The sequence below is a fragment of the Embiotoca jacksoni genome, unplaced genomic scaffold, assembly GCF_022577435.1.
Source record: "Embiotoca jacksoni isolate LCO1_2020_lvr unplaced genomic scaffold, fEmbJac1.0.p SCAF_38, whole genome shotgun sequence".
In the NCBI taxonomy this organism is placed as follows: domain Eukaryota; kingdom Metazoa; phylum Chordata; class Actinopteri; family Embiotocidae; genus Embiotoca; species Embiotoca jacksoni.
The window spans coordinates 818,784-844,816 of record NW_027185390.1 but is presented as its reverse complement, the minus strand read 5'-3'; the positions used below and the strand labels follow the sequence as shown (position 1 = coordinate 844,816).

The 26,033-nt window shown below is 43.3% G+C and overlaps 1 protein-coding gene across 1 annotated transcript in view; it reads left to right on the top strand.

The window, feature by feature from the left end:
• Positions 1–26,033, top strand: part of LOC138208481 (interleukin-1 receptor accessory protein-like 1-B) — a gene marked incomplete at its 3' end in the record, with an annotated part of 158,733 nt that overhangs the window by 9,826 nt on the left and 122,874 nt on the right. The window contains 1 exon segment of the mRNA XM_069166364.1: positions 5,604–5,701. Coding sequence (XP_069022465.1) covers positions 5,620–5,701 — 82 coding nt within the window.

The window sequence follows — 26,033 nt, the reverse complement described above, 5'->3', positions numbered from 1 at the left end:
GTGCGTGCGTGTCCATAGAATTCATTGCAAGTGGTTTTCTCCACCTGACTGGTGGCCTGCAGCTCCCGAGACCAAAAATATAAAGTATAAATTATACGTTGCATCTGCCGTGTACAGAGAGCGGTTTCTGTCGCTTCACGTGGCCTTGGAACTATTGAGGCCAAATGAAGAGCTAACGAATTCTGCAGACTAGACGTTTATTTGGTCATTTGTTGAGTTGAGTTGTACATCTTTCCTGATTCAGAGGAGCAGAGGGCTTTGGAACAACATGTTAATAATCTCATGGGGAGATTAAAAAAAAAAAAAAATGGCATTAAATATATGTTACCTTGACTAACTGACTGTTAAAGGAACATAGAAAATGTGGGGGAGGAATGTCAGCATCTGACAGACATTCTTTTGGTTGCTCGTCCACCTCTTGGGTGCTGTGCATGTGTCAACCCATTCTCCCTCCCACGGCTTTAAATGCTGTCGTTCGTTCAGACCTGCCAGCTTGTATGCGCTGGATGAATTGGGACTGCGTGACCTCAACACCCTGATGGAGATAAAGCCAGCTGTGGCGGTGTATTGTGGCTGGATGGTTAAGAGATCCACATTTTGAAGCACATAGCCAGTAAATGTGTTACTAGGCAGCTACTTAGATATGCTGTTGTAAAAAATACTTTATCCCTAGTACACAGAGACAAATTAGCAGATTATGAAAATACAAGTTGCTACACATGGTATATCTGGTTGTTCCTTATTCATCTGTTGATTGTGCTCTTGATGTGTCATGTTGTTTGCTCTCGCTGTTCCCAGGGAACAAATGGGCTGTGCACTTTATGTTTTGTTTTTTGTTTTTTTTAAAGACAAATGTTTAGAGACGTTCATTGCGTTCGAGAAATCAACCTTTTCTTTCTGTTTTCCTGCAGGCATGTCAAGAACATGGCGGCTGGTGGTTGCAGGGTTATTAGATAATCTGAAATGGAATAATTCAGCGAAGAGAGCACAGACTTGTGTGGGTGTGTGTGCGTCAGCCAAAGGTGTAAGGGCTTGAAAAGTGTTTCTCACAAATAGAAATGTTAATAACTAAGCAAACGGAGTACATATACATTTTCCGACTGGAGGTAGGTGGAAGGGGGTGATGTGGGAGGTGGAGCGGGAGGGGGTGAGGGGGAGGGGTAGTGGCGTTTAATAGCGGAGACACATTCTGCCACCTTGAGTGTTTCACTTCATGTAATTAAGTATTTTTTATTGCGTTATGCGAGTCCAATCACATGACCCATAATGCTGCTCATATTTAGGAGTTAGGAATTTGTATGATACATAGAATATACCAAATACATCAAATAAACAGGCTAATATGTTCAGATTTGTCCATCTTACATAGATACCAAGGACATCGCCTGTAGGTATTTTCATGAAATGCTTTCACAATTTTGACACCCGTGGCAGATTGGCTGCGCCAGTGTTTGCATGTAGGATCAGGAAGCTCAACGGAAGACCAAAAAGAAGCAAACTGTCCAAGTTTTACACCTCAATTCAATCCAAATTTGGCAGCCGCACGTCTGACATGTTTTCCCGAACAATCGGTAGAGTTTGTACCAAACAAACGGATGTCTGCGATCGCCTCCTTGCTGTCAGTTCTCGTTGGTGTCTGGGTGACACCCTACAAAGATATGAACAGTCATCCAGAAACATCAGATATGGCAGCGGTTCAGAATTGAGCACGAAGGGCCTTCGGTGTGAACAGCCCGAGAAAATGCGTGACAGGGCAAGAGAGACTTGAAATGAGGGATCCGTATAAATCATCATCTCAATATCCATCTGGCAAGCTGTAGTAAAGCGGTAAAGCCTCGGTCGTAGATTGCTGAAATTGTTTGCGTGGCGGGTGCGAGAGGGAGACGCATTCCTCGAGGCTAACTCTGAACCCCGAGAGTGTTGAGAGAGTGCCCCATTTCTCTTGCCGAACCCTCCTCGAAAGTAATTGAATTTTGGATGAATCCGCCGAGGAGGAAACACTGTCAGGGAGGGGAGAAAGTGGATGCTTGAGGAAAAAACAATCAAAGAATCAGAGGCAGGTGACAGCACCTTTTGGATGAGCTTGTCTTTAAAGAATGGTGCACGATGAGATGCTTGACAGGATAAGCTTTCACAGTGGGATTTTTAAGGGAGCACCTTTTTTTTTCCGTCCAAGATGTCATATTTTTTTCTTGGACACCTACTCTCCATTCATTCCTTAAAGGGGGATAACTCCTCTTGCTTTTTTTTTTCTTTTTTTTCTGCTCTATTGTGTTTCTGATCATATCTCTGACAGTTAGACAGCCGCACTGAATATTTCACTACTCACTTGCTAATAACCATGTGCCAAAAAGTAAGACGATAGCGACAATAATACATCAGCACCCTTTCCATGATTACCGATAACAAGTTGAGGGTTTGACCTTGATAAGCCCTTGAGGGGCTGTCGTCAGACAGGTGGCCGCACTCTGAAGACACACTCCATCAGCATCAGAGGCAGACAAGTTAATACAGCCAAATTTTTTGTAGGATTTGTGGGAAACATTCCAGAAATCTACCTAATGGAACACAATGAAGCCATGACAGTGTATTCAAACAAGACTGGTCGATAGAACAGACACTTTACCCGTCTTTACGTGTCAGTTTACTCAAGCTGTAGGTAAAATCAGTTGTGAAATTGTATAGTGTTGGAACTGCAGCAGCAAAGGGGAACATACATCAACCGCGTTATCGTGACGATAGGGGAAAAGGCGATAGAATCTTTAGGGTTAAGGACCTGTCGTGTTCAAAAAGAAGGCTCTTTATAGTTGAGCTGGTACGACGGCAGCAGATCGAGGCAGAAAGCAGCCCTCCCGGGCACAAAGCTAAAGCATCAATCAGCCTCTCGAAAAGGAACCGAAAGTCAAAGAAGAACCACATGAACATGCGGTTGGGCAATCATGGATTACAAAAGTATGCCTGCACCGATACACGAGAGGCCCGGCTGCGACATGAGCTCAACACCTTCTTAAGCATGCTTTGATCTCAGTAATGACAGGGGGAAAGACATCACTTATGGTGAACGTAGTGCTCGCCATATACGACGGACATTTAGTTGAAGTCTTAACCAGCATATTACACACATCACTCTCGCAAGAAAGCTTCTCACCTGTATAAAACAGTCTGTAGCTTCTGCCTCGATGATTAGCCACCTATAGTACTCACCACCCTCGCTACGAAGAGCCCACACGACCAGCTTGTCAGGGATCTCCAACTAGACTGCATTTGGTGCAACAAGATCCACAGGGGATGGCACCTCCGCTCAGCCGTCACACCTTAAAAACAACAGCACCTATGTCCGAGTGTTGTTTGACAAGCTCACAGAGGTACTACCTTCAGTAATTGAGTCAGGACATCCCCATCGCACGCTGCTTGGTTTGACAAACACAGCTCCACAAAATAACTCCAAAACAACTGTGTGCTTTCAGGTTCAATCCAAACTATCCTGCCACCACACACACACGGCGCCCGGCAGAACATCATCATTGTTGCATCCCTGTCCGACACTGGGAACACGAGCTCGCACATGCAGAGCCTGGAGAACAGCGAAGGACATCATCTGGTCCAGGAGGAGTCTGTTTACCCCGCTGCTCGTCTGGCAGGAGATGCAGGGCTTGGGAACGCTGCGGGCGGCCTCCTCCCTCAGGCTGCGAGAAACCTCAGCACCACTTAAAGTTTACCACCAATCACGTCACCTTCCTGGCTCCACGTACGACACTAAATATTATCGAACTCACTGAATATTTGATTTATTTATATCCACTCCGCTTTGCACTTTGTGCTGACATGCAGCACTGCAGAGTGTGATCGGTGCAGCCGACACAAGACGACCCACGGTGCGTCCTCGTCAATGTAGTCGGTATCCACAATTTTGTTTTAATTACAGGGCATCACAAGAGCGCGTCTTTGATGCGTGGCAGTCCGGGATATCACTGCGAGGTGGAGGGGTGCCGAGCAGAACTGGTGATTCAGTCATTTCTTCTGTGCTCCAACCAAAGAGAGACCACAGGTTTTGTGCTAATGTTGCAGACTTGCACCCAACATGGAAAGCTAATTAAAAAGATAAGATTTTTGCGTCGTGGAATGTAGCTGAACCGACGTGGCATTGGTTGCAGCGAGCAAGGGGCTGGTGACAATAGGCCTTTGACGAGGAGAACACGGCAATGTCGCCTTCTTTGGCTGCTGGCCAGTTTCACATGCCTCCGAGTATCTTAAGGATTATTGTGGCCTTTCAGGGTTTCCCCCTCAAAGGCTTTCTGATGCAGCATTGTGGAATTTATGAGAAGCATCTTTGTCGTGACTGAAATGCCAATGGCGGCGTCGTTGTAGCCTCCACGGGCATCTTGTCCAGCTGAAGCAGAGATGGTACTTCTGCCTGTGCACAGGAGATGAATTAGTATCCCAACAAAAGGATGAATTATACGTCACATGGACGGACTTGACGAGCAAGTGTTTCTCTGAGGAATCTGAATGACCACTTCACTTTAATGAACTTCAGGCCCGTGTTTGACTGCAATGAACTTTTTTTGCCATATTTGCGTCTCCTTTTATGATTTGCTGGAAGGTGTAAATAATTATCGAATCAAGCAACGTTCATTCCAAGGGTGACAAAGATAGTATCGAGTCAAAAATGTGATTTAAAGATTTCCATTTTCCACAATGTCCTTATTTGAAGAATTGACATGTTGATACACGTTGATTAAAACTCTTCAACTATTCAGATTTCCTTAAAGCTGTGAATGCAATGACTGAGACATATTCTGAGAGGGAGATTGTTAACAATTAAACTTGTTTGTGCTCTCTTCTGTACAAACAAGGACATATTGTTGTACCTCAGTTAATGATGGCATTTCTGCACTGCAGTTTCTTAATCTACCAAAATCTGATAGTTATGCTGGTCTTTAATATTGCAGTAAGATATCCCAAAATGCAAACACTTCCAGTGACATTTGATTGGGTTTTTGTTCATCATTCTGGCACACTCATAGACAGTGATAGCTTTAGAATTACCACGTATTCCTATTACCATCACCATTGTCATCACTACAAGCCACAGTTTTTGTAGCGCTCATCATATCGAGCCAGATTCTCTTTATCCACCTCTCACACAGCTTTCCCAAACAATTATGTTAACCCTGATCTTAGTGGGCACCTGATTCTGTCATGTTGGTTGGGAGAGGAGTGGGATTAGCGCTGTAGGTAGCTGACAAAGCAGCAAAGCCACGTTAGCCTTGATAGAGATGAGTCTTAACATTTGTATCAACAGCCTCGCCCTGATTATACAGTAAGTCCTTGAAGAGATTGAATATGAATAACGCAGAGGCAAACAAACAAACAAAATTTGCACATCGAGGGGTGAGATTTTTCTCCAGATGACCTTAAGGCGTGTCGAAGCTCTGTATTTATTGGCTCAAGGCTTGAAATTTTCTATATATGAGCTTTGATCAAGCACCTCTTACCAAAATCATTATCTCTTGGTTTTGTCTTGATGTTTTGGATGGTTTTGGTGTCTTCACAGCTTGCCTCGGTATGAAATTATAACTCAAGCTTTTGTTTGTTCACAGGACTGGTAAAAAAAAAATGAAAGCTCCCATCCCTCTTCTGATCCTGCTTCATGCTGTTGTGGTCCATTGCCTGAAAGTGGTGTCGAAGAGAGGCTCGGGTAAGTCTCATCTCCTTCTACTTTCTTTTTTAATGAAAAAAAAAAAAAAAATAGAGGAAAATTACTAAAAACTACTTTACTCAGGCAGAGCTACAAGAGCTACATTAATTGGCAAAGGCATTTGATTCCCTGGAACCTACTGAGATTTCAATAAGGCTCTTTTTTTTTTAATCTTAAAGCACAAATCATGTTTAACTCAACAGCACAGGGATCACACGGTTTTGTGCTCTTGTACTGGGAGACTCCAGATAGTCGTGATGAAAAACTGTCTATTAAACAGCATCGTTTTTAAATTGTATTCAGTTATTTAAATAGAGGTTCAGACAATGATAGAAGAATCGAGTTTCAAGGCATAATTTTGTTAGAATTTGTTATAGGAGATAAAGACAGAGGGTTGTTCACTCTGGTTTGCTCCACTAATTACATACTGAGAGTTTGTTTTGTGACATCATTTCCATGTAACAACCTCGGACCATCAGTTCAGTGTTTGAAGTTGGCCTTCTTTTCGGCTCAAACCTCCAGTTTTACAGATATTTCATCAGTATTTCTGTGCTATTTAAAACCATTAACTGTAGGTGCAATGGACACTGCTTGAGAAGTTATGTATTGTAGTACCGCTGACAGAAGGTGAGCCAATGATCTTGTTTCAGTGACTGAAAGAGTGTGTGAGTGAGTTACTTCTTGGATCCACGAAGCACGTTGTGTCTAAGGATGTAGCTGTGGACTTTGTACTATCATCCATATGTTAACATGATTGTTGCATGGCTCAAGAACAATGACTTTATAATGGAGGACACTTGCAATTTAGTGGAACATCTGCTTTGGCGTACATAAGGGAAGTCTTTTGCCAGTCCATTTTCTTTTCTTATACTGTCTTAGCGGCTGGTTGCGTCTGGGTTTTTACCCATGCATATTAGACACAGGTGCAGAAATGGCCCAAGGCTCATCAAAGGGTTTTCTGCTTTTCCAGCAGAAGTCCCTACGGGCTATCTCTTTGGATGCTTCACGAGCCATTGCCTAGGGCAAGGATTTGAATCGTGTCCACTGATAAATGAACACCCCATTCGAGCCAGACCCCCGTCCTTTGTTCCTTCTATTTTAGATTGCACGGCTTTATTAGAAGTCATGCTGGTTGCAAGTTAGAGCACCATTGTTAAAAAAAAAAAAAAAAAAAAAAAAAAAAGGGATCCTGGGCATTGAAAGCCATTTTGAAATTGCATTGCTTTCATTTTTATGGAACAGAAAGAAGCAGCGGGGGCGAGAAGGTGAGTATCCCAGTTCGATACAGTTGCAGGTATGTTTTCAGAGAAATATCTTTCAGGGTTTAGGGAGACAAATCTTGTGCAGTTTGTTGGGCCACATGTGTATTGCAGATTGTATAAAATAAGGCTTATAGTCTGGTTTAAAACCCAAAACTTCAATTGCGGTATGGATTTTTTTTTTCTTTCTTCCGATAGAAAGCCTGGCACTCATTTCGTGTGATATCCACTGCGACGAACCTGTTACGTATTGTTAAAATCCTGCAGACAATTTAAGTTTTGGTTTGGCTTATGTGATGCAGGTGTGAAGGTTTTACTTGTCATGTTTCTATTTTCCATTTTGCAGCCAAATACTTTGACACTAATTCCATTTAAATCCGAACACTCAAAAGGAAACTGAGGAAAAACAACAAACACGGAGCTCAACTTTAAAATGATCAAACAAATCATTAATTGAATCTGTCATAAGGTAAACTGAGCTGCAGTAGTGTTTTTTTTCTAATTGCACCCGCAATTGCAACGACATCCACTGTAGACTATCAAATCTCTAAGTGTCAGCCCATTAAAGGAAATGAAACGACTTGATTGACTTCCACAGGGACAATGAATCCACTATCTCACTGGCGTTCCCTTTTCGCTGGCTCACACAAACACTTGCATACAGATTCGGTGCCCCGCTATTATCTGTAGATTATTAAATTCAAAACACTCGTCTTTGAGTAATGCTTTGTCTGCATTTGTACCCGGTGTGGAACAGTGCAAAAACATACAACGCATATCTGCCACACTAATCCTCAGCATGCACACGTAGGGGAGAACGTATCCATTTGTCCTCTGCTGTGGTTCCTCTTTGTTAGAATGCTGATGCGGCCTGAATGGTTGGGCGAACAGAATAATTATGTATATTTTTGCTTGATACAGCACATCAAGTTAGATGTTGAAGTACAAATCTGCTCTCGGGTGCATTTACACTGCTGTATATATCGGTCAGCGATGTTCTAACCATGACGTACCAGTTCTATTTCATTCTGTGACGTGAAGCATCTTGTAGCTGCACTGCATTCTGGTGTGTTGAGGCTCTTGTCCGTGTAGAAACTGGTGTTGCTGATCCGCTTCTGACCTTTCAGTGCAAAACGACGAGTGTAGAAATAACGACCTTGCTCTTTCATTAGACTGACACTCACTCGAATCGGACTTGTTTTTGGACAACACTGAAGCAGCACTGTGTGATTCTGTGATGTGTCTTGCTTCACTGGTTGCAGCAGGGATTTGAATTCCCAGTGAAATCGGCGCTCGTTGTTTGTGGTCGGCGTGCACATCGCAGTTTAACAGATCTGTGATGGCAGAGGGTGCAAAGATTAGAGAAGTGGACTCGTCACTTTCCCAGAGGGGGAAATCTGCGTGGGAAATGTGAGCAAGTGACACAGCCGCTGTCAAATTGGCCTTCGGCGAGGCACTCAACAATTTATTTTGTCTCTCTGTAGAGCAACACTACAAGACTGCGGTTCTGCAGTGAGGCTTCCTGGAAAAGGAGCACCTGATGATTTCACATTGAAATTAGTATTGACGAATGAAATAGGAGGGTCACGGGTTACTTACCGCCTCCGTTTAACCATAACTCTTCCTTCAGCACTCAAGTTGCCGACGGTAACCGCTGACATTTAAAGGTGGGAAAAATATGTTAAGAGGTTACCATGAGCCACCGTTTGGCAAATATTCAGTATGCAGAGCAAAATTATGAAAATTAAGAAGTCAGTCTGCTGAATTTGTGCAATCAAAAGGGAATTGTGTCTTTTAGATTTGAGCAATCCATGTAAAATAAAACGACTGTGCTCCTGTCTTAAACACAATAGGCTCCCTTGTTGACTCCTTGTGTAGCACTATACAATAGATGCTTGGAAGAGCTGCGTGATAAGTCCTTAAAATAGCTCGTTCGGTTGGTTGGCAGTGAGCTGAATGGAGGAGAATCGTCCTTCCGTGCACCACACGGCTGCATTTGATTTGATATGAAACAGAAACTCCAGAGATCACGTAAGGTCTCACTTTAGGCTCTCTGAAGTAATAACTATGCATTATTCTTTTCCTCACCTCTGAACACGGATTAGAATCAGAGCGAGAAGGAGCTTCAGAGGTTACCGAGAATAACTTCTGACAGCCGTGAATACAGAATAGCAAAAAACAGCACGCATCCGCTTTACAAAAACAACTAAACAAGCTGATTTTTTTCCTAAATGCTGAAGCAGGTATCTGCATTTCATGAACATCATCACTTACATGCGTAACAGCGTGACCTCTGCCCTGTCCATTTATCTTTGGTATTGTGTTTTACTCCATGCAGCTACCTGTTCTTCCCGAACATCAGGAGTTTCTGTCCTCCTCAGGGATTCACTGCACTGCATCTTACTCAGAGGCAGTTTTACAGCATGTCTGCTAACAACATACCCGCTGTTTTGAGGACTGGACTTTCTGTTGTTTACATGGGAGTCTAAGCTTGAACTATTTTAACCATTGTTTGATTTGTAAGAAAAACATTGTACTGTTTGCTCCACACATAGAAGCTCCAGCTTGATGAAAATAGTGTGTAGCTGCAGGTTGAGGCGCTCAAAGCTCAAGTGCACTGTCGATGCACACCCGGAACCACTTTAACAGGACCAAGTCGACACCTAGTACACGGTCGGACCGGGTAAAGAAACACAAGAGGCCTTTTCATTTGAAACGAGGGCTTTTCTTTTCATTAGGCCGGGAGGAGCAACAGCAGCAGCAGTAATGCAGTCACTGCACCACACTGTAAAGTGGTGAGGAGGGAGCTGAGCAGCACGACAAAGCTCTCTATTTATTGGTCGGTCTCCATCCCTACCCTCACCTGCGGTCATAAACTCTGGGTAATAGCCGAAAGAATACGTTTGTGGAGTGGCTTGAGATCTCCCAAGTTGTGGAACGTTTCTGTGCTTATGTTACTGCCACCGAGATGAGCTTTTAATTTGAAATAGAATGGCCAAAAATGGGCTGTCGGCTTATTTCTGATGAGACGAACCTTGGACAGCGTGACTGTCAGCCACCTTTCACAACAATCTTCCAAAACAACGTGCTTTTCCATCCACTGATTGGTTGCCTTGGCATTTAATGTTCCCTCCCTGCAGTGCAAGGTAACATTTCTACTCTATATTCGCTTAAAGTGGCCCCTTAACAAAACTGTTAACACGTGTTCCCTCGGCGAACACCGGTGACAGCTGTAGATTCACAATGATATTCCTTGACATTGATTGAGACAAATTTAGCCTCTCTCCTCCCCTCTGCTGTACAGTCATTAGTCCCCATTTTTTCGCCAGACATTGATGAGTCCCCTGACAAATGATGCTTACCTTTCCACAGTCTCCCAGTAATTCCAGCGATATATTACCCATAACACCTACTCACGGTGGATGCATCACTCTGTTTCTTATGCATATGTAAAGAGCCGGTGTCCGACACGTGTTCGTATTTGGAAATGGAATACACGATCCTCTTCTCCGCTTCTACTTTTTTAATTTTTTTTTTATTAAGCATGGTCGCAGGTCCCGGCTTGTCACTCTGATGAAGAGGAGCTGTAAATAAAATACACCACCACAACAACGCCTTGGTTCCCATTAGAGAGAGCAGCAGCTCATCATCTGTCTCTCCCCTCGTATTTATCCTCAACAGTATGTCCACGGCAGATACTTTCCCCCTCTCTTTGCCCACTTTCTTTTTTTTTTTTTTTTTCCATTCCCGCTCTTGCAGTAGGAAGGATCAAGGACATCCTGACAGTCAATTACATTTACAGTCTTCTCACCCATTGCACCACGCGACTCAGGGAGGACGTCAACATTAATACATCAGTTAAAGGATAGATTCTTCCCCCCACATTAATGGGGCTACTCACAATTTGACCAATAATAAGGCCGCTCTTAATTGGACGAGACAGTGATTCCTAACAGGGGACGTCAGCGCTCGGCACAAATTTAATTATAGCCAGCAACTTGACTTTGTAATTGATATTAAAGGACGTTATATATGACAGGAAATTGTCAGCATGAACAGTAGAAGCAGAAGTGACTCTTGCCACCGTTTCCATTGTGTCCATTGTGAGTTTTTTTTACACACGATAACTACTGAACGTTGCGTAATTCTTGCAGAAGTAACAACTCTATTAATGTTCCTTAGGATACTTGAGGTTTTTAATGACAGTCACAGTTTTGGATCTGAAAAACGGGCATTCAATTTCAAGATATTTCGAAGATAAAGCCAGGAAACCTCGGCTTAGATTGAAAGCTGAAGTTCAAGCTCTCTCCCTGCGTCTCTCCCCGTTTTAGCACGCACGCATGCATACCCGCGGTTCATCTTCCCTCCGTCAATACCACATACCTGTCAGAAACGCTGAATGATTGCCTCCACTGCGCCGCCCGTTCACAGGAGGGGAGATTGATCACACACATGGTATCAGGAATGAAATGGCTTGCCACATGCAGTTGTTTCCCTCCCGCTGCCCAGAAAGGGAGGGAGGGAGAGAGGGAGAAGCCACTCAACAAGTGACAGATATAGGCCTCTTGACAACCGGGGTTACTATGGATATGTGTTCCGGCTTGGAGACACATGCCACAGCCCTCGGTGTGAGATGGATGGCGATCAATCACCTGATTTATGAGTGCAGCGGTCTCTCTGCGGCCTGTTTCCTGACCTGTAATAATGTTGCAACACCACAGCAATTGAGAAAAATGCCAGGAAAGGGTGCAGAGGGCTGCAGCTTGGCAAAGATGTGGTTCGTGGCTGTAGGTTGAGGTGCTTATAGCTTAAGTGCACCCTTGTGGATCACAGATGTATCCGGCTACAGCTGTTTATTTGATGCATTTGGGCGGAGGTGGCCCTCGGTAAGATTGGATTTGGGTTTACTGAAATCCAGATTTAGGAAAGGCTGGAAGTGTAGGCAGAGCTAATAGTGGCAGACACCTGTCAATCAAGCAGATACACCCCCCCGAACACACTTCTCTTTTCGCCTCAGCACATGCGTAAGAAAACAAATATCTTGAAAATCACATGAAATAGAGAGAAATTGCATTTTATCTAATGTGTCTACAAATATGACGTGTTCACTACAACCGTGTCGGGTTGAAAATACTTTGTAGACTTTAGATTTAGATTTAAACTTGAACTTTAACGATTACAATTTTCAAATAATTTCAGATTTTCTTCCCACCTTTATATGTTGTGCTTTCCTGTCTGTCCCGGAACCTCAACGGTCTGCGGGCATCCAACATTAAATACAATACATTGCATGATCTTTACTTTAATATTTCTCTCTGGAAGATAATAACGTTCCATTTCAGGCTCCCTTAGCAAATTATGCAGCTCACTTTAACCAGCTGGGGCGTTTGGTACCAATTTGAGAGATTATATGTGTGGATGATAATGAGCTTTCGTCCAAAAGAGGATTTAAACATGGAGAAGGCTGGCCACTGCTTAATTTAAGAAAATCTGGCTCTCAGGTTTCAGAGAGAAGGGTTACGGGGAAATAAAACTCCCCAAAGGAAAACAGTGGAAATGGAAATTAAATAATACATAACGTTTGTAATCAGGTTAGGGCAATTTGGACATAAACAGCAATGGCCCCGGAAATTATTTTAATATTCTTTGACTGCCTGGCTCTCACAAGGCTTGAGCCACAGGGGGAAATGAAGAGGTAGTCTCATAGTACTATGCAAATCGCCTGAAGGTGGGAATGGGACTGTACCCAAAAATATCACACGTTTAACCTGGGGCTGCTCTGTGTGATTAATCCATGCGGGTGCTCCCCCTCACTGTGTCGCTCTCTGGCTGTCTGGAAGTTTTAGCACCATTTTTTTTTTTTACGCGTTTGTGTTCATAGGTTGTATCTCCTTCTCTGTCACGACTGAGGTGGCAGTTTGCTCTTTTTAGTTCCCCCCTCCCCCCCCCCCCCACCCCACCCCCCCCAAAAAAAAATCAAAAAGGTCTTTCAACTCGGTGGTTCTGCTGTCCCTTCAGATCTCTCCGCCATTTCTCTCCATCACCACGCTTGTCTGTTTCTCTTCTCTTGTGCATAGAAAATGAGGCTTATTGCTGCTGTTGATTGGTGACTTTCTCTGGGAGGCCAGACGAGATCACTGGGGAGTCACAGAATAATTAAAGCCTAAACACTGAAGCCTAATCCAATAACCGTCATTAGATTTGAACTGGTTTGGCTTACCAAAAGTCTGACCTGTTTTATTCAAGTAGTGAAGCCTCTCTGCAGCAGCATCTGAGATTTATTTTTGTAGATCTAATTTGAGAATACTACCTCCTAATATGTGGACCAGAGACCAAATGCTATGCTTTGCCTGTAAATTGCAGACCTGCAGTATCTGTTTGAGTGGAGTGAGATTGGACTGAATGATAGCTCACATCCCTACTTGATGAAAGGTCTCACTCGAACAGCGACAGCATATCTTCCTCCGGTTAAAAAAAAAAAAAAAAAAAAAGCCAAACATTGAAGTTTTTTTTTTTTTCCCCCCATCTCGATTTCTATCTCTCTCTCTTTTTCTTTTCTTTTTTTTTATTCCAGAGTTGCGACTCTTGGAGTACATTGGTTTTCTATTGATTGTCGCGCTAACTTTGTTTTCTGCTGATGCAACTTCGTTAAGTTTGATTTTTGAGGGGAGTTCATTGATTTACATGGCAACACTGTTTCTTGTCATTTGCCCAACTTTATTAGCCCTTAGACCTGCTGGATTTCCTTCTTAAATAGTGGACAATACAAACAGTTTTCCAGTAAATAAATATATATATATATATATATTTATATATATATATATATATACAACTATATCACACTTAGATGTATTTTTTTCCCTGTTTTATGAAGAGCACACGTGACTTTTTGAGCCATCTGCGTACACCAGAATGCAGTGTATATCCACGGACTTATAGCTTTACTCGGGGATCATTTATCTTGATTGATAGCTTGGGGCAGAAAAAAAAAAAAAAAAAAAAAAAACCTTTTCAGATTATGTTTACCACATGATTGTCACTGCCACACACACAGACACCACAGTGCAGTGTTGCCATAACAACCTATATATCAGTCGCAGGAGGTGTCGGTCCATGTGCAGAAACAATAGGGAAAGTGTGTTTGTATTTGAAAGGGATGAAAGATAAGTAAATCAATTGAAAGAAGATTTATAGCTTTCCCGTGCATTTATGTGTACACTGAGCAGGACTGTGGATTATAGACAACTGTTCAATACCGTAATGAGTATGTTTTCCGCAGACAGAGTTAGAGAATGGAATTACCATCGATGCTTTTATTACGAAATTAAATTGCTCGTGCCACTGCGTGCCATTTTTCCTTGCTGTGAATATCACAAGAGTGTTGACAAGATGGACCCTCATGAAAACGAAAAGAGCACAGGGTCACGTGATCATATGTCATTACCCAGTTAGTGCTACAACATAGATGTAACATACATTGTACGGGTCAAATCAGGACAAGCTAAATAGATCATATCCACCTGGTTGACCTTGTAGGCCAATTATTTGCTTGTTAGGACTGGACATTGAAAAAATTCCCCAGCTGGGAAGTTTGTGGCCTTTCGCTGCCTTCAGTGTCGCCATTGTGAAAGAAACTGCATGAATTGCGATTTTTAATTAGGCCCTACACCGGCACAATGAGGCTGTGCTCGTTTGAGAGGTAAAGTTTTTGTGAATGCAGGAAGTGTCCCAACAACATGGCATTTGATGAGGCTGTCAAGCTCCCTCGCATCAGCCAGGCACTCAGCGTGTGGCCTTTCTCAATGCTTCTTTATTGGAAAGTTTGAACACATCCTCTCAGTGTGTTGATTCCCTGTTCACAGTTTCCCCATCACTCAGTGACAGCTAAGAACAAAAAACACTACTCTCTTGTTCTCTTTGTACATTTTCTTTAGTTTCGTTTTTCTTTCGTTTTTCTTTCTTTTTTAGTCAAACTAGGATTGGTCAAAGCACAATCAACCTATTTCTGCAACAAGCAGAGGCACAGTGAATCCTTACAGGTCGCAAGGGACTCCTGCCAAGTTTGAGGATTTTTTGTTTCCCCCCTTTTTTTTCTTTCTCCTTTTGGAACGGAGAAAGGATGTAAGCTCACTCACTGAGGAGTATGCCTTTGTTGGTTGCAGGAGACTGACGCACTGCAGGAGTTTTGGAAACAAACCAGGCTGACTCTATTCTCCAGGCCCTGGCTGATTTTCTCATCACTGTTCTTTACTCGGAAGATACAAGCAGGTCCCATTCAAATCCCGCTGCTTAGCATTTTTATTATAATTAGCAGGGAATTACCTGGTATTCTGCCCATAGGAAAGTATGTCATTTAATCCAAAGCAAAAAAAAAAAAGCACCTATTGTTTGCGCTACTTTAATTAAGACGCACCCAATTTGCTTTTAAAAAAATCTACTCTGTTCAAAATTCTGCTGAACTGTTCCCTGTAAGCGTGCCTTGTAATTTCATTTGGCTCGATTTACAGTGAAGTTCCGTCACATATTTCCCTGTCGTGTTTATTGCTCGCGTTTGATGTGGCGCAAAGTTGAAATATTTAAGGCCTTTTATTTACGCTCCTCCGGGGACCAAAAAAATGGTCGAAGATGACAGTAGATTTCCCCGCAGTGCAACGATCAATAAATTCTACATATTAATTAAGTTCCACTGTCATCTCCAAGGCCTCTCCCAGGGATAAGCCTCTCGCTGCTCTCTTTTTGGCCAATCACAGCGCAGCGTGGCACTGCACAGCCTCCCCCACAGCTCCACTGTGTTCATGAAACAAACATATGTACGGAGGTGCTGCATTAGTACTGCGCGTGTGTGTGTGTGTGTGTGTGTGTGTGTGTGTGTGTGTGTGTGTGTGTATCTCTGTATCTCAGTGAGTAGTGGTGGGTATCATCATCATCTATAATTTACAAGAAGGGTTTTTCATTTATTTATTTTTACGTGACATATAGGAGCAGCTGTGTAAATGTGAAAAGTGGATCACACAGCCATGAAAGGCTTTTTATGGCCCCGGTGGCCTGATGAAACGATTATATTCTATTAAGGTGTGAAAGGTAAATAAAAGAGAATGTGGTAGATTTCAGTCCGAGGAATGCACACAAGTTGCTCCTTTCAAAAGAGGAGTAAACAATTTTTTTTTTTTAAATGACGTGCAGAAGGTGTCACTACACGAAGAGCCTCTTAAGCCAAAACAATGCAAGACTTCTGGCTGGAAGCGGGCGACCCGTTCGAGATTGTGCCTCTACCGTGGCAGTGCAGAGCCCGCAGCATCCAATGAGCTTCAGATCTCTATTAGCATCTTCTGCTACTGAGCGGCACTACAGATGTTAGTAGGCGTCGTATCTCTGTATCCTGCCGGTAGCCAAGCAACACGGCACGCCACGACCTCACAATCACCGAGTGTTCGTGCGCTCTCAGCACATCCTCGCACACGATCTCTCTCTCCGAAACAGGATTAAAATAAAAACCTCTCCTTTCTCCGCAACCTTTTGCCCACGTTGCGCATGTGATCTTCCCAGAGGGCAATAAAAGTGCTCCTGCTCAATTCAGCTTCAGACGCGCGTTTCCTCTGTATATTATTTGACATCAAAAACACTTAGAATAAATTGCTGAGTAAAAATGCATTGTTCAGGCAGCCAATTAGGTTTGATTCTTGAAGTGTTACCCTCTGAGCGTGTGTAATGAGGCCCGTAGCTTAACTGTGAAGCTGCTGTTTGGCAAAAACTTTATTTCTTTTCTTTTTTTTCTCATCTTTCATCCACATAGAGCCTAATGAGTTGTTGAGATCCTATTGTCTCCCATCAACAAATCAGATGATGGAGGAGAAATAGATCAAATAGCTTGGTGAATGATTAACACGCCTTTCAGCAGACCGTACAGTTTTCGCCACACTTGCAAAAGACAGTTAATTAAAAGGGACTATGGTGATTATGGGCAATCATTACACCGTTGGATTTGCTTTTAACCCACAGCCTATTTGTGTGCCCAGATTAAATGAAAACACATCTGGCAAAAATAGTTGGGGGGGGGGGGAAAGGTGGTAAACAAAGCCAAGCAGTTTATGCTAATGCTATTTTTTTTTTTTTTTGACAAGTCATCTGTCCCAGTTCCAGCCCCTGATGCACTCCGGTTCAGTTCCAAAATAAAAGTATCCAAATCCAATTCCAACACCTTTCATTTGCGCCGCATTGAAATTCAAATATGGTCTGATTATAATGTTTAATGTGCATGCCACCCTCAGCGATTTTAAAAGCGTGTGATATAGGCATGAAAAAGGCCTCTTTTTCTGCTCGCAACGCTCTCTAAGGCTCTCTGTTGCTGTTTTGTGCACCAAGTGCCTGGTCTTGAAAAACACAAGGACAGCTAAGGATTATGGTTTTGTATGCGTCTTTCATCGCCTTTAATATGCAAATAAAAGATTAGCTTTGGAAGGAAACTGTTTGGCAAGGGAGTTATTTCTACCGAGGGGTGATGCGAACCATTCACACCTTCTTTTTTTTTTTTTTTTTTCCTTCCGTTTCCTTCCCAAGATCAGACTTAACCATTTCACCAGGAAACAGCATCCACAGAGCGGCGCAACAAAATGAAGAAGCATAGTCATGTAACACGGGGAGGGGAAATACAAGGTTTCAGTAACATGACTCAGTCTTGGTGATTTAAGTCAGAGGCGTGTGTCAGTATTTCATTTGAGCCACATGGCAAAAATTAAAATGGTGACTCCCTCTGCATGGCTCAGGCACATCAAACAAAATAAGAAAACTACATCTCTGCAATTCATAGCAAAAGCCAAATGCAGCTGGGTAAATGACTTTGGTATTACTCTGTCAGAAAAACCATTTCAAATGTGCCATGGGAAGCAATTCCAGCATTTCTTTTGATCTCTGGTGCGGAGGGGAGGAGGAAGGATTAGGAAACATTTCATATCATGGAATTGTGATCCCGGCACTAGAGCCATACAATGCGCATGCAATGTCAACATCTATAATTGAGTGATTTAAGTGACCTAATTTCTGCGTGTGGGGCTACCTCCGGATGCGTCAGCGCGTTTAACCCTTTCAACAAGCGCTTCAGGCTAAAGAATGACGGATCCGACCGTCCATCCACAACGCACAGTGCAACATTACTGCACCTCGACCTCCCCCGGGCTTGTTTCAGTGACCCTAAACTCTGCTCGCCCGCGAGAACAGGAGATCGAGTGACCACCACATACGAGGAAGACACACTCAACCGTTTCTAACGCAAAGTCTGCAACTATTTGTTTACTCTGAAAAGACTGAATTCAGATGGAAAACTCTCAACGTATCAAATCAGCATTCAAGCTTCATACGCCGGTGTTGTTTGTAATATTGATTCTATTAGCGCACACACACATGTCAAGACAGTGAGGTGCAGATTATCCAATCACACGTCCACGCCGAGCGTGCACAATTGATCAGAGTACATGTACTCGAGGCTGACAAGCCAGTGGGCATTCACGGAGTCTCCGGCTGGCTCCGAGGGGGGTTAAGGATTATTGACTGCCGGATAAAGAAAACAGAGAAATCTGTGGCATAGAGAGTCACCAAATAATTGGATTAAACAAACAAATTAGCGTGCTGGGTGTGTAATCAGAACAATGAAGCACCCAAAACACTTGCTTAGTGGAGTGTTTGTGCGACTGAGGGACTGGCTTTTGAGAGATTGACGCTCCGGCGACGAGCGAATGAGTGAGCTATTGTCGGGATTGTCGTCAGTTCTAACTTAAGGAACTCGTGACAATTATCTCCTGTTGCACGTCTTTCCATCTCCTAATTGGTCCTTGCGTGTGCACATTTTCCCTCAGTGGTTTTGTGTGCACAATCCCCCCCCCCCCCCATCCCCCTCGATCCCCCCCAATGACTTCAGAATAAAGGACATTCCTGCCTTTTCATGAATCCAAATGTTGCCAGTCCGTGTGTTTGGCGAGCAAGGGAAACGGCTCTGTTTTATATTTTCATGACCTCTTTCAAGTCCTACAGAATGGAGTCAGAGTGTGCCTCGGCAGCCTAATTGGGTTGACAGCGCAGTGTCTTGCCTCTTGCTCACATGCATGACATCCAGCTCTTTGACAGAGCGGCCCGCCTCCCCGGCCCTCCGGCTGTCGAAAGGTAGCAGCACTTGGGCAAACGTTTAAACAGGCCACCGTAGACGCCGCGGTGCTGTTGACTTCCCCCAAACGCTTTTTGAGTGTTTGCATTTGTATTGTTGAGTTGTAAACACTTACAAACAAAACCAACAGTGGATGAAATGTGGCTCAGAGTTAATGAATAGATTTTAATGGACACTCTAGGAATGTGTTTGTTAATTTTCTGTCAGCGCGCGCGCCTGTGCGGTTTTTAATGAAGCTGAATGAATTGTGCATCGGGTTGCTGGTGCACGCAGCGTGATTATGTTGAATATGTTCTCTCTGTTGCGTGGTGCCAACAGAGGCTGTGCAGGTGGAGAGGTGGTGGGCGGGGGAGGAAGGGCAAAAGAGAGGAGGAAGGGAAGGTGGAAAGTACGCGATGCCAGGCTCCATGAATTCATTTCCCCTCTCCTCTCCTGTGTCAGAGGGACCTCGTCTGAACCCATTACGGTGGTAACAAGGTGACAGCGAGCGGTCTTGCAACGGGTTCTGGCCCCCGGAGCTGTCTGGCTGCCCGTCTATGTTAATTAACGGAGAGAATGAAAGTGGGAGGTACGGGAACACTGTTAGACAAAAACGTTTAACCAGATGGCCTGAATAAAGACCAAGTTTCACTCTCTCTCTCTCTCTCTCAAGCAAGTTTACAGCTTACAGGTGGAGCTAAATAGATAACAATTCATGCTGAGAGCCTGATTCTTATAGATAAGAGAGGTATATAAATCACCCCACAGGCACACAGCAGCACACCATGAATTATTGACACCCTGTTCGCCTTGTCATGTCGGATTCTTTAAAGTTAGAAAGATGGACCGCACATTACTGAAAGAGCTGGTCGCCAGTGCTCTTCTGAAGCAGCGATGTCCAAGGCACGACCGGTACTTACAGGCAAACAGAATCAAAGTGTTTGGCATGTTTGTCAGAATTGAAGGCCTCTTCATCCTCCTCTGCTCCGTCTCCACTCCACTGTGGGAAAAGTGGCGTCATCTCTCTGCGAGGGAAATGGCATTGGCGAAGTTCACTGGGAGAGCATTTTTAGTGCAAAGTAAGTGGGCGATCAGGAGATGTCATCAATTCCAATGCATGCCAGTTGCCACGGAAACAGAAGTGGAGAGGCTTTTCTCAAGGATCCTGTTAAACATTTAGTGTGCAAGGCTCAGAGAGAAAGAGTGAGAGAGAAGAAAGAGAGCGGAAGAGATGTGCAGTGGACAATTGTCCATCTTTTCATCCGTTCCTTTTTTTTTTTTTTTCAGTCCGTTATAACTGTAAAACATGTGCGTGAATTTGCACGCTTGATTTTAACCTGGTGATAAAATTATACAGCTCACAAACCTCCCATTTAAAGGCATCATTTTAACATCACAGTCACATTTTCAAACACTGCCAACATCCAAGATAGAGGTGAGGTGCATTTGAGATAGAATAAGCGTTGGAATTTGTGCAAATTCTTATGCTCAATAACTGCTAATGGAAGACTATTTTTAGCTGAAAGGAAATATTGATTTTATTCGTTCTTATTCGGGATTTCTGTCAGTTTTGTCAAATCGCAGTTACATTTGCACGTCAGCCCCAAAGTGCAAGACATTGCTGGAATTCCTCCCACCTCCCTAACTTGGCCTTTATCTGCACAAAATGAGCAAAGCTGAGGCCCGAGCTCGGCACAAAAGCACAACAGTCGTGTGGCACCTCCTGACCGAGGAGCCCCGGTTAATCTCCCAGCAGACAGGCCCTAAATGGGAAAGGCCTCTCGCGGTAACAGCACAGGCTCAGCAGATAGGAGGTCTGTGTAATTCCTGTTAATTACTGTCCAGGAGGAGATAAGACCTGGTTGGAGAGGCTAAGAGAAGAGATAAGGAGGATCAGGGATTCGCCTGAAGGATTTTTTTGTTTCCCCTTTGGGCAAAAACAGTCCAGTTGTCAGGAAATAATCTTAAATTTGACGCTGCCCTGAAGGAGTTGTTGTTTTTTCTTCTGTTACTGAACTAATGGACAAAGTGGATGTTTTTTTAAGAGCAGTGGCGAAGAGTGAACGGGAGGTTTTATCTAGTGCGGCATCACAAACAGTCACGCTGACTGTAGACGATCATAAAGTTTCCATTTAGTGTTGGACGTCCTGAGTGAATCTCAAAAGACGTGGCAAAATAAAACATGAATTCTAATGTGCTACCATTATAAGGATATTCCTATGAAGACTGCACAGTCTAAAGAACACCTAGTCTGTACCATTACAGAAAAAAAACACATAATTGTGAACATCGTAAACATGTGGTTTTAGAAAAATTTTATGGTGTGGTGTGAAGCCGATGTAGATTTCCACATATGTTCCCCATGTTATCATATGTTGCAGCATGTGGTAAACATGTGTCATACATGTGATCATACGTGTCCCACGTGGAGAACGGGAAATCTGCTTTCGTTGTCCCATATGTGCCCTCAACCTCACTGCGGGAGCCTTTGATTGTATTACAACACTGTATCACAAGTTGAACGTTTAGGAGTCCTCATGAAGTCTGATGCAGCCAAAAGTTCCAGAGTAAGCAACCTTGAGTGAACCACGAGGTTTTTTGTTTTTTTTGCAGTTTGGTCAGAAGCGTTCTCTCAAGCTAAAATCATTACTTACAATATTTTCAAATTCATTTAAACTTGATTCTGTATTCCAAATTCAAAAACCACATCAAAACAGGCGTATGGTGACACTCTTCGACTCCACTTGAGTAAGACCATTGATGCCACTGCAAATATTCATAGTTTGACTTGAGGGATTTTCTTTAAAGAATAGTTCAAAGCAATTCACCACAGAAACAACAACAAAAAAAAGAGCCCTATGAGAACCAATTCATTTCTTTGCCACATTCCAAGCCTCCAAATAGCAGGCGGTGGTGATGAATCTTACAAGTTGTCGGTCACCTCTCCTCTACCGTGAAATCAGTCCAAATCCGAGTTGCTGTTTGTCTGGTTTGCACCGCTGACCTGATAACAAACAGCCCAGTTTGTGTGTGCGTAGAAAAGAAGCAGTAATGGGGGGGACGCCGTAGTCTGAGAAATTGCCGGCTGATGAGAGAGGACGTTGTGTGGTCCTTTGAAGGAACTGAACCCAGCATGGTAAACTGTAGCGGCTCCCCGGGGCTTCAAGTGCAGGGCTATATGAGCTCATATTGGAGAAACGAGGCTAGTTGTCTGAATGCATTACTGTAATAAAACCTGGGAGGGGAAGCGGTGCCGTGTATCTGCGTGTTGACCTTGTTAGTTTTAAGTTCTTGAATTCCTCTCTGGGGTGTGCACGCTGGCAGAGGCACCGGTGGTCTGACTGCAAACTTTGAACTTTTCGGTTTAATTCTCATCTTTGTTCCCGCTTATTAACGGCTCGGCGGAGGAACCGTGCCTTCACTCTGCAGCTCATCATTAGCAGCTGAAGCATATTTTTGCACTTGTAATACACAGAACACCAAGATACTAATTACCTTTCAGTTACCGACGAGGCTCGGCTTTACCCCCTGGTTCTCATTGAACAGCCGCTGCTGGGAGGAATCGGGCGTTTGTAAAGCCTCTATACAAATGGTGTAATATGACAACCATTCATCAGTTTGATAAATGACTATCAGAAAGAGCTACTGAGGATATGTAAATTTCCACGCTCGGAGATCAGTGTGCTTCACTTTTAGTGATGAGAAAACACACAAACAAAGTTCCTCACAAGCAAGAATAACTAGTTTTTGATTACACAAAGGGACTTTTATTTCTTTTTTTAAATACAACAGAAAAAGTACCGAGGGATCGGGTAAATTTGATTCTTCCGGCAGAAATAGATGTAAATGCCTGTAATTTCCTTCTCTGCTGTCTGAAATGGTTTCTCATTTCATCATATAGTGCGATTAAATTAGTCGAATCTGCGCGCTGTGCCTAATGGACCTGCTATTGTTCTGGATATTAGACAACATGGAAAAATCATTCAACACTGTTTTTTCTCAAGTGATTTTGGTGATGATGTCAAGAACGCTCGGAGACAGAAGACAGCTTCTGTCGACGGGGGGGGGGGGGCTTTTTGTAGGGAAGTTTTTCATGACTCGGGCAACATAAGGAAAGATACCAGAAGAGCCACTAAGTTTAGTGGCTCTTCTGGTATCTTTCCTCGGCGTTAAGATGGTGGACGGGTTGGGAGAAGGAGGAGATAAGAGCAGAGAGGGACGGTAGTGGGTGCGTCATTGAGGAGGAGAGATTGAAGGATGTGTGCAGAGGGGGAAAAAGGGCAGTGAGGAAGGATGCTTCAGTAACTTCCTCGTCTGATAAAGCCATTCAGGCTCCACCTGACCCAGTTTCCGCAGAGCAGATTGGTAAGCGATAAAACTAAAAGTGACATGTACTTGCTGAAGTATTTAAGTGTCCAAACTGTGCAGAGTAAACAGGTTGTAAAACTCCTAAATGAACCGGTGTTGTTGTGTTTGCGTGTGTGTATATGGGCATCTTGCAGATTTGTGAATGCATCCTTTGCCCTACAAGCATTCATGCAGGAAACACGACCAGGTCCATCCTGGTACCTGACAGGAAGATTCCATTTCACCCTCGTAATGCCTCCGTGACTCTCTCTGGTCATGTAGTACGATGTAACAATAACAGGAGTGTCAATCTCAGCAGGAATTAGTCATGTTGGTGGGTTATATGAGGTGGAAGACTCTGATTTGTGCTGCGATGCTTGACAAACCTCAATCTGTGCATGCTGCTGTCTGGCTTTATGAAACAGGCTCTCGATATCGTGCTACAAGTATAATGCATATCATGCAGTAGAAGTCCATACTGAATGTGTATTTACCGAGGACGTGTCTTTTCATTTCGACACCCCTCAGGCTTGCTGTGTCACTAATTAACTGATTCCGGGTTGACATTGTTTGAATATATATATATATATATATATATATATATATATATATATACACATCCAGTTCATTTTTAGGCCCATTGCATTCAAAAACTATTAATTTTACTGTCTGTGGACAAGGACGCAAGCAGATATGAAGCAGCCATAGCAGGCTATGTGTTGCTTTGACAATAAGTACTGATATATACCAACAGTTTCAGTATGTGTAGTTACAGATGCACTCCTGCTGTACGTCAAATCCTGCATTTTATGTTCTCGGTATATATTTTCAGGGTGCTTCTCATTTTTTTTCAGTTGTAAGAACCTCCTCAGGAACCAAAGAATCTGTGTTGAATTTATGAACATTTATTCAGTTTGGTTTCGGTGCTGCGGGTAGTGCTCCCAGGAATGACTATTTTTCTGAGTGCTGGCTGCAAAAGACAAACGTCAGAACAGATTAATTCAGAGGCAAGCAAAGAGTTGATTGCTGTTAGTATGTGTATAGTATAGCGGTGCCTTTTAATTGTATTGCCATTTGAATGGTAGTAATGTGGCCCGCCTCTTAAATTGTCTAAAAACATGAGGGGGGATTACAAAAGAGTGCACGTGAGACAAAGAGGGAGAGCGACAATTTATTTCATAACTTTCATCACTGACAGAAGAAATGCTGCTGTCTCGGAATCAGCCGTCTTTCCTTTCCAGAGTTTTCACTCTTGCTTTCCACCTCTGCACGTCTACTCTGATGCATCACATTTGCGAGACAATAAATTACAAAAAGCATCACGGATGACTTTGTTGTTGCCTTGTCACATCACACAAATTACCATATAATGTGCCTAATCTTCACAGTCTTTGAGAGTGCAGTGAAAATAAATTCACCCTCGGAACTTTTACTTTGTAAACGCATCCTAGCTCCTTTCTGTCACATAACATTTTTGATCAGTTTGTCAAAGTGTAACAGCAAGTATGAGAAGGATGGAAATGTATTAATAGCGTACATGAAGAATTGTCAGTCTTAATATCCGCAGCTTTTTCTCTCATTGATCAAGAGGCCTTTTTAACATTTCTGGGAGCTGGAGAGGTTGTTGCAACCGCTTCCGTGTCACTTTAACAAGTGTCTGATGCCAGTGTTAAGGACTTATTATGTAGATGAGGCAGCAAATCGGGACCTCTGTGCAACCTATGCGGAAGTCTGAGAGAGGTAATGGTGAGTGAGGAGTACTTGTGGGTATTCCAAAAATACAGTACATCCCTACTGTTTTAATAACACTGTCTTATCCTGCCTTTACTCAATAGTACATTCTTCTGTTAAAAATATTTAAAGTAAAGATGGGGATGGGGAAATAGAACAGATCGATTTTCATTGATTTAAATGAGCGTTTTAGGCTCCCTCTATAGGAGCAACACTTCCTTATTCCCAAACGACTGAACAGGACATTAGACCTTTGGATGGAGGGCCACCTACAGGAGTACCAGACGTCTGTCGTCATAGTAACACTAATCAAAGACGTGGTTGTTTTTGTGACACAGTTGCAGTTTGCTTAGGCATCAAAACCACTTGGTTAGGTTCGGGGAAAGTTCATCGTTTGGGTTAAAATAACCACGTTTGTTTGTAACAAGCTTCGTCTCGTAAGTTCAAAACTGTAGAAAATCCTCTGATCCATCCGCTGACATCCTCCTCACGCGGACTTTATCACTCCGTCACCTGACGTCCTCCTTTGCGCTACAACCTTTAGAGGTCCCAGTAAACAAAAACATAGATCATTTTAACGCCTTTCAACAATCAACCAATGCTGGAGTTTTTTTTTGGTGTGAAGACGAGCCGGGAAACAATCAACGTCATAAACGTCCCGGAGCACAGAAGCCCAAACCCGTGTCACTTCAACACAGCACTGATTAAATTCCCTCTTAATGGGCAATACTGATGACCTGCACCCTGAGGTGTCCTCGCATGCAAATGAGTGCATCTTGTTTGTGCAGTGCAAATACGGGGCAATAAAATAATGCAGGGAAAGACAGGGGAGAAGAACTGTACACTCTCTATGGCTGTCTTG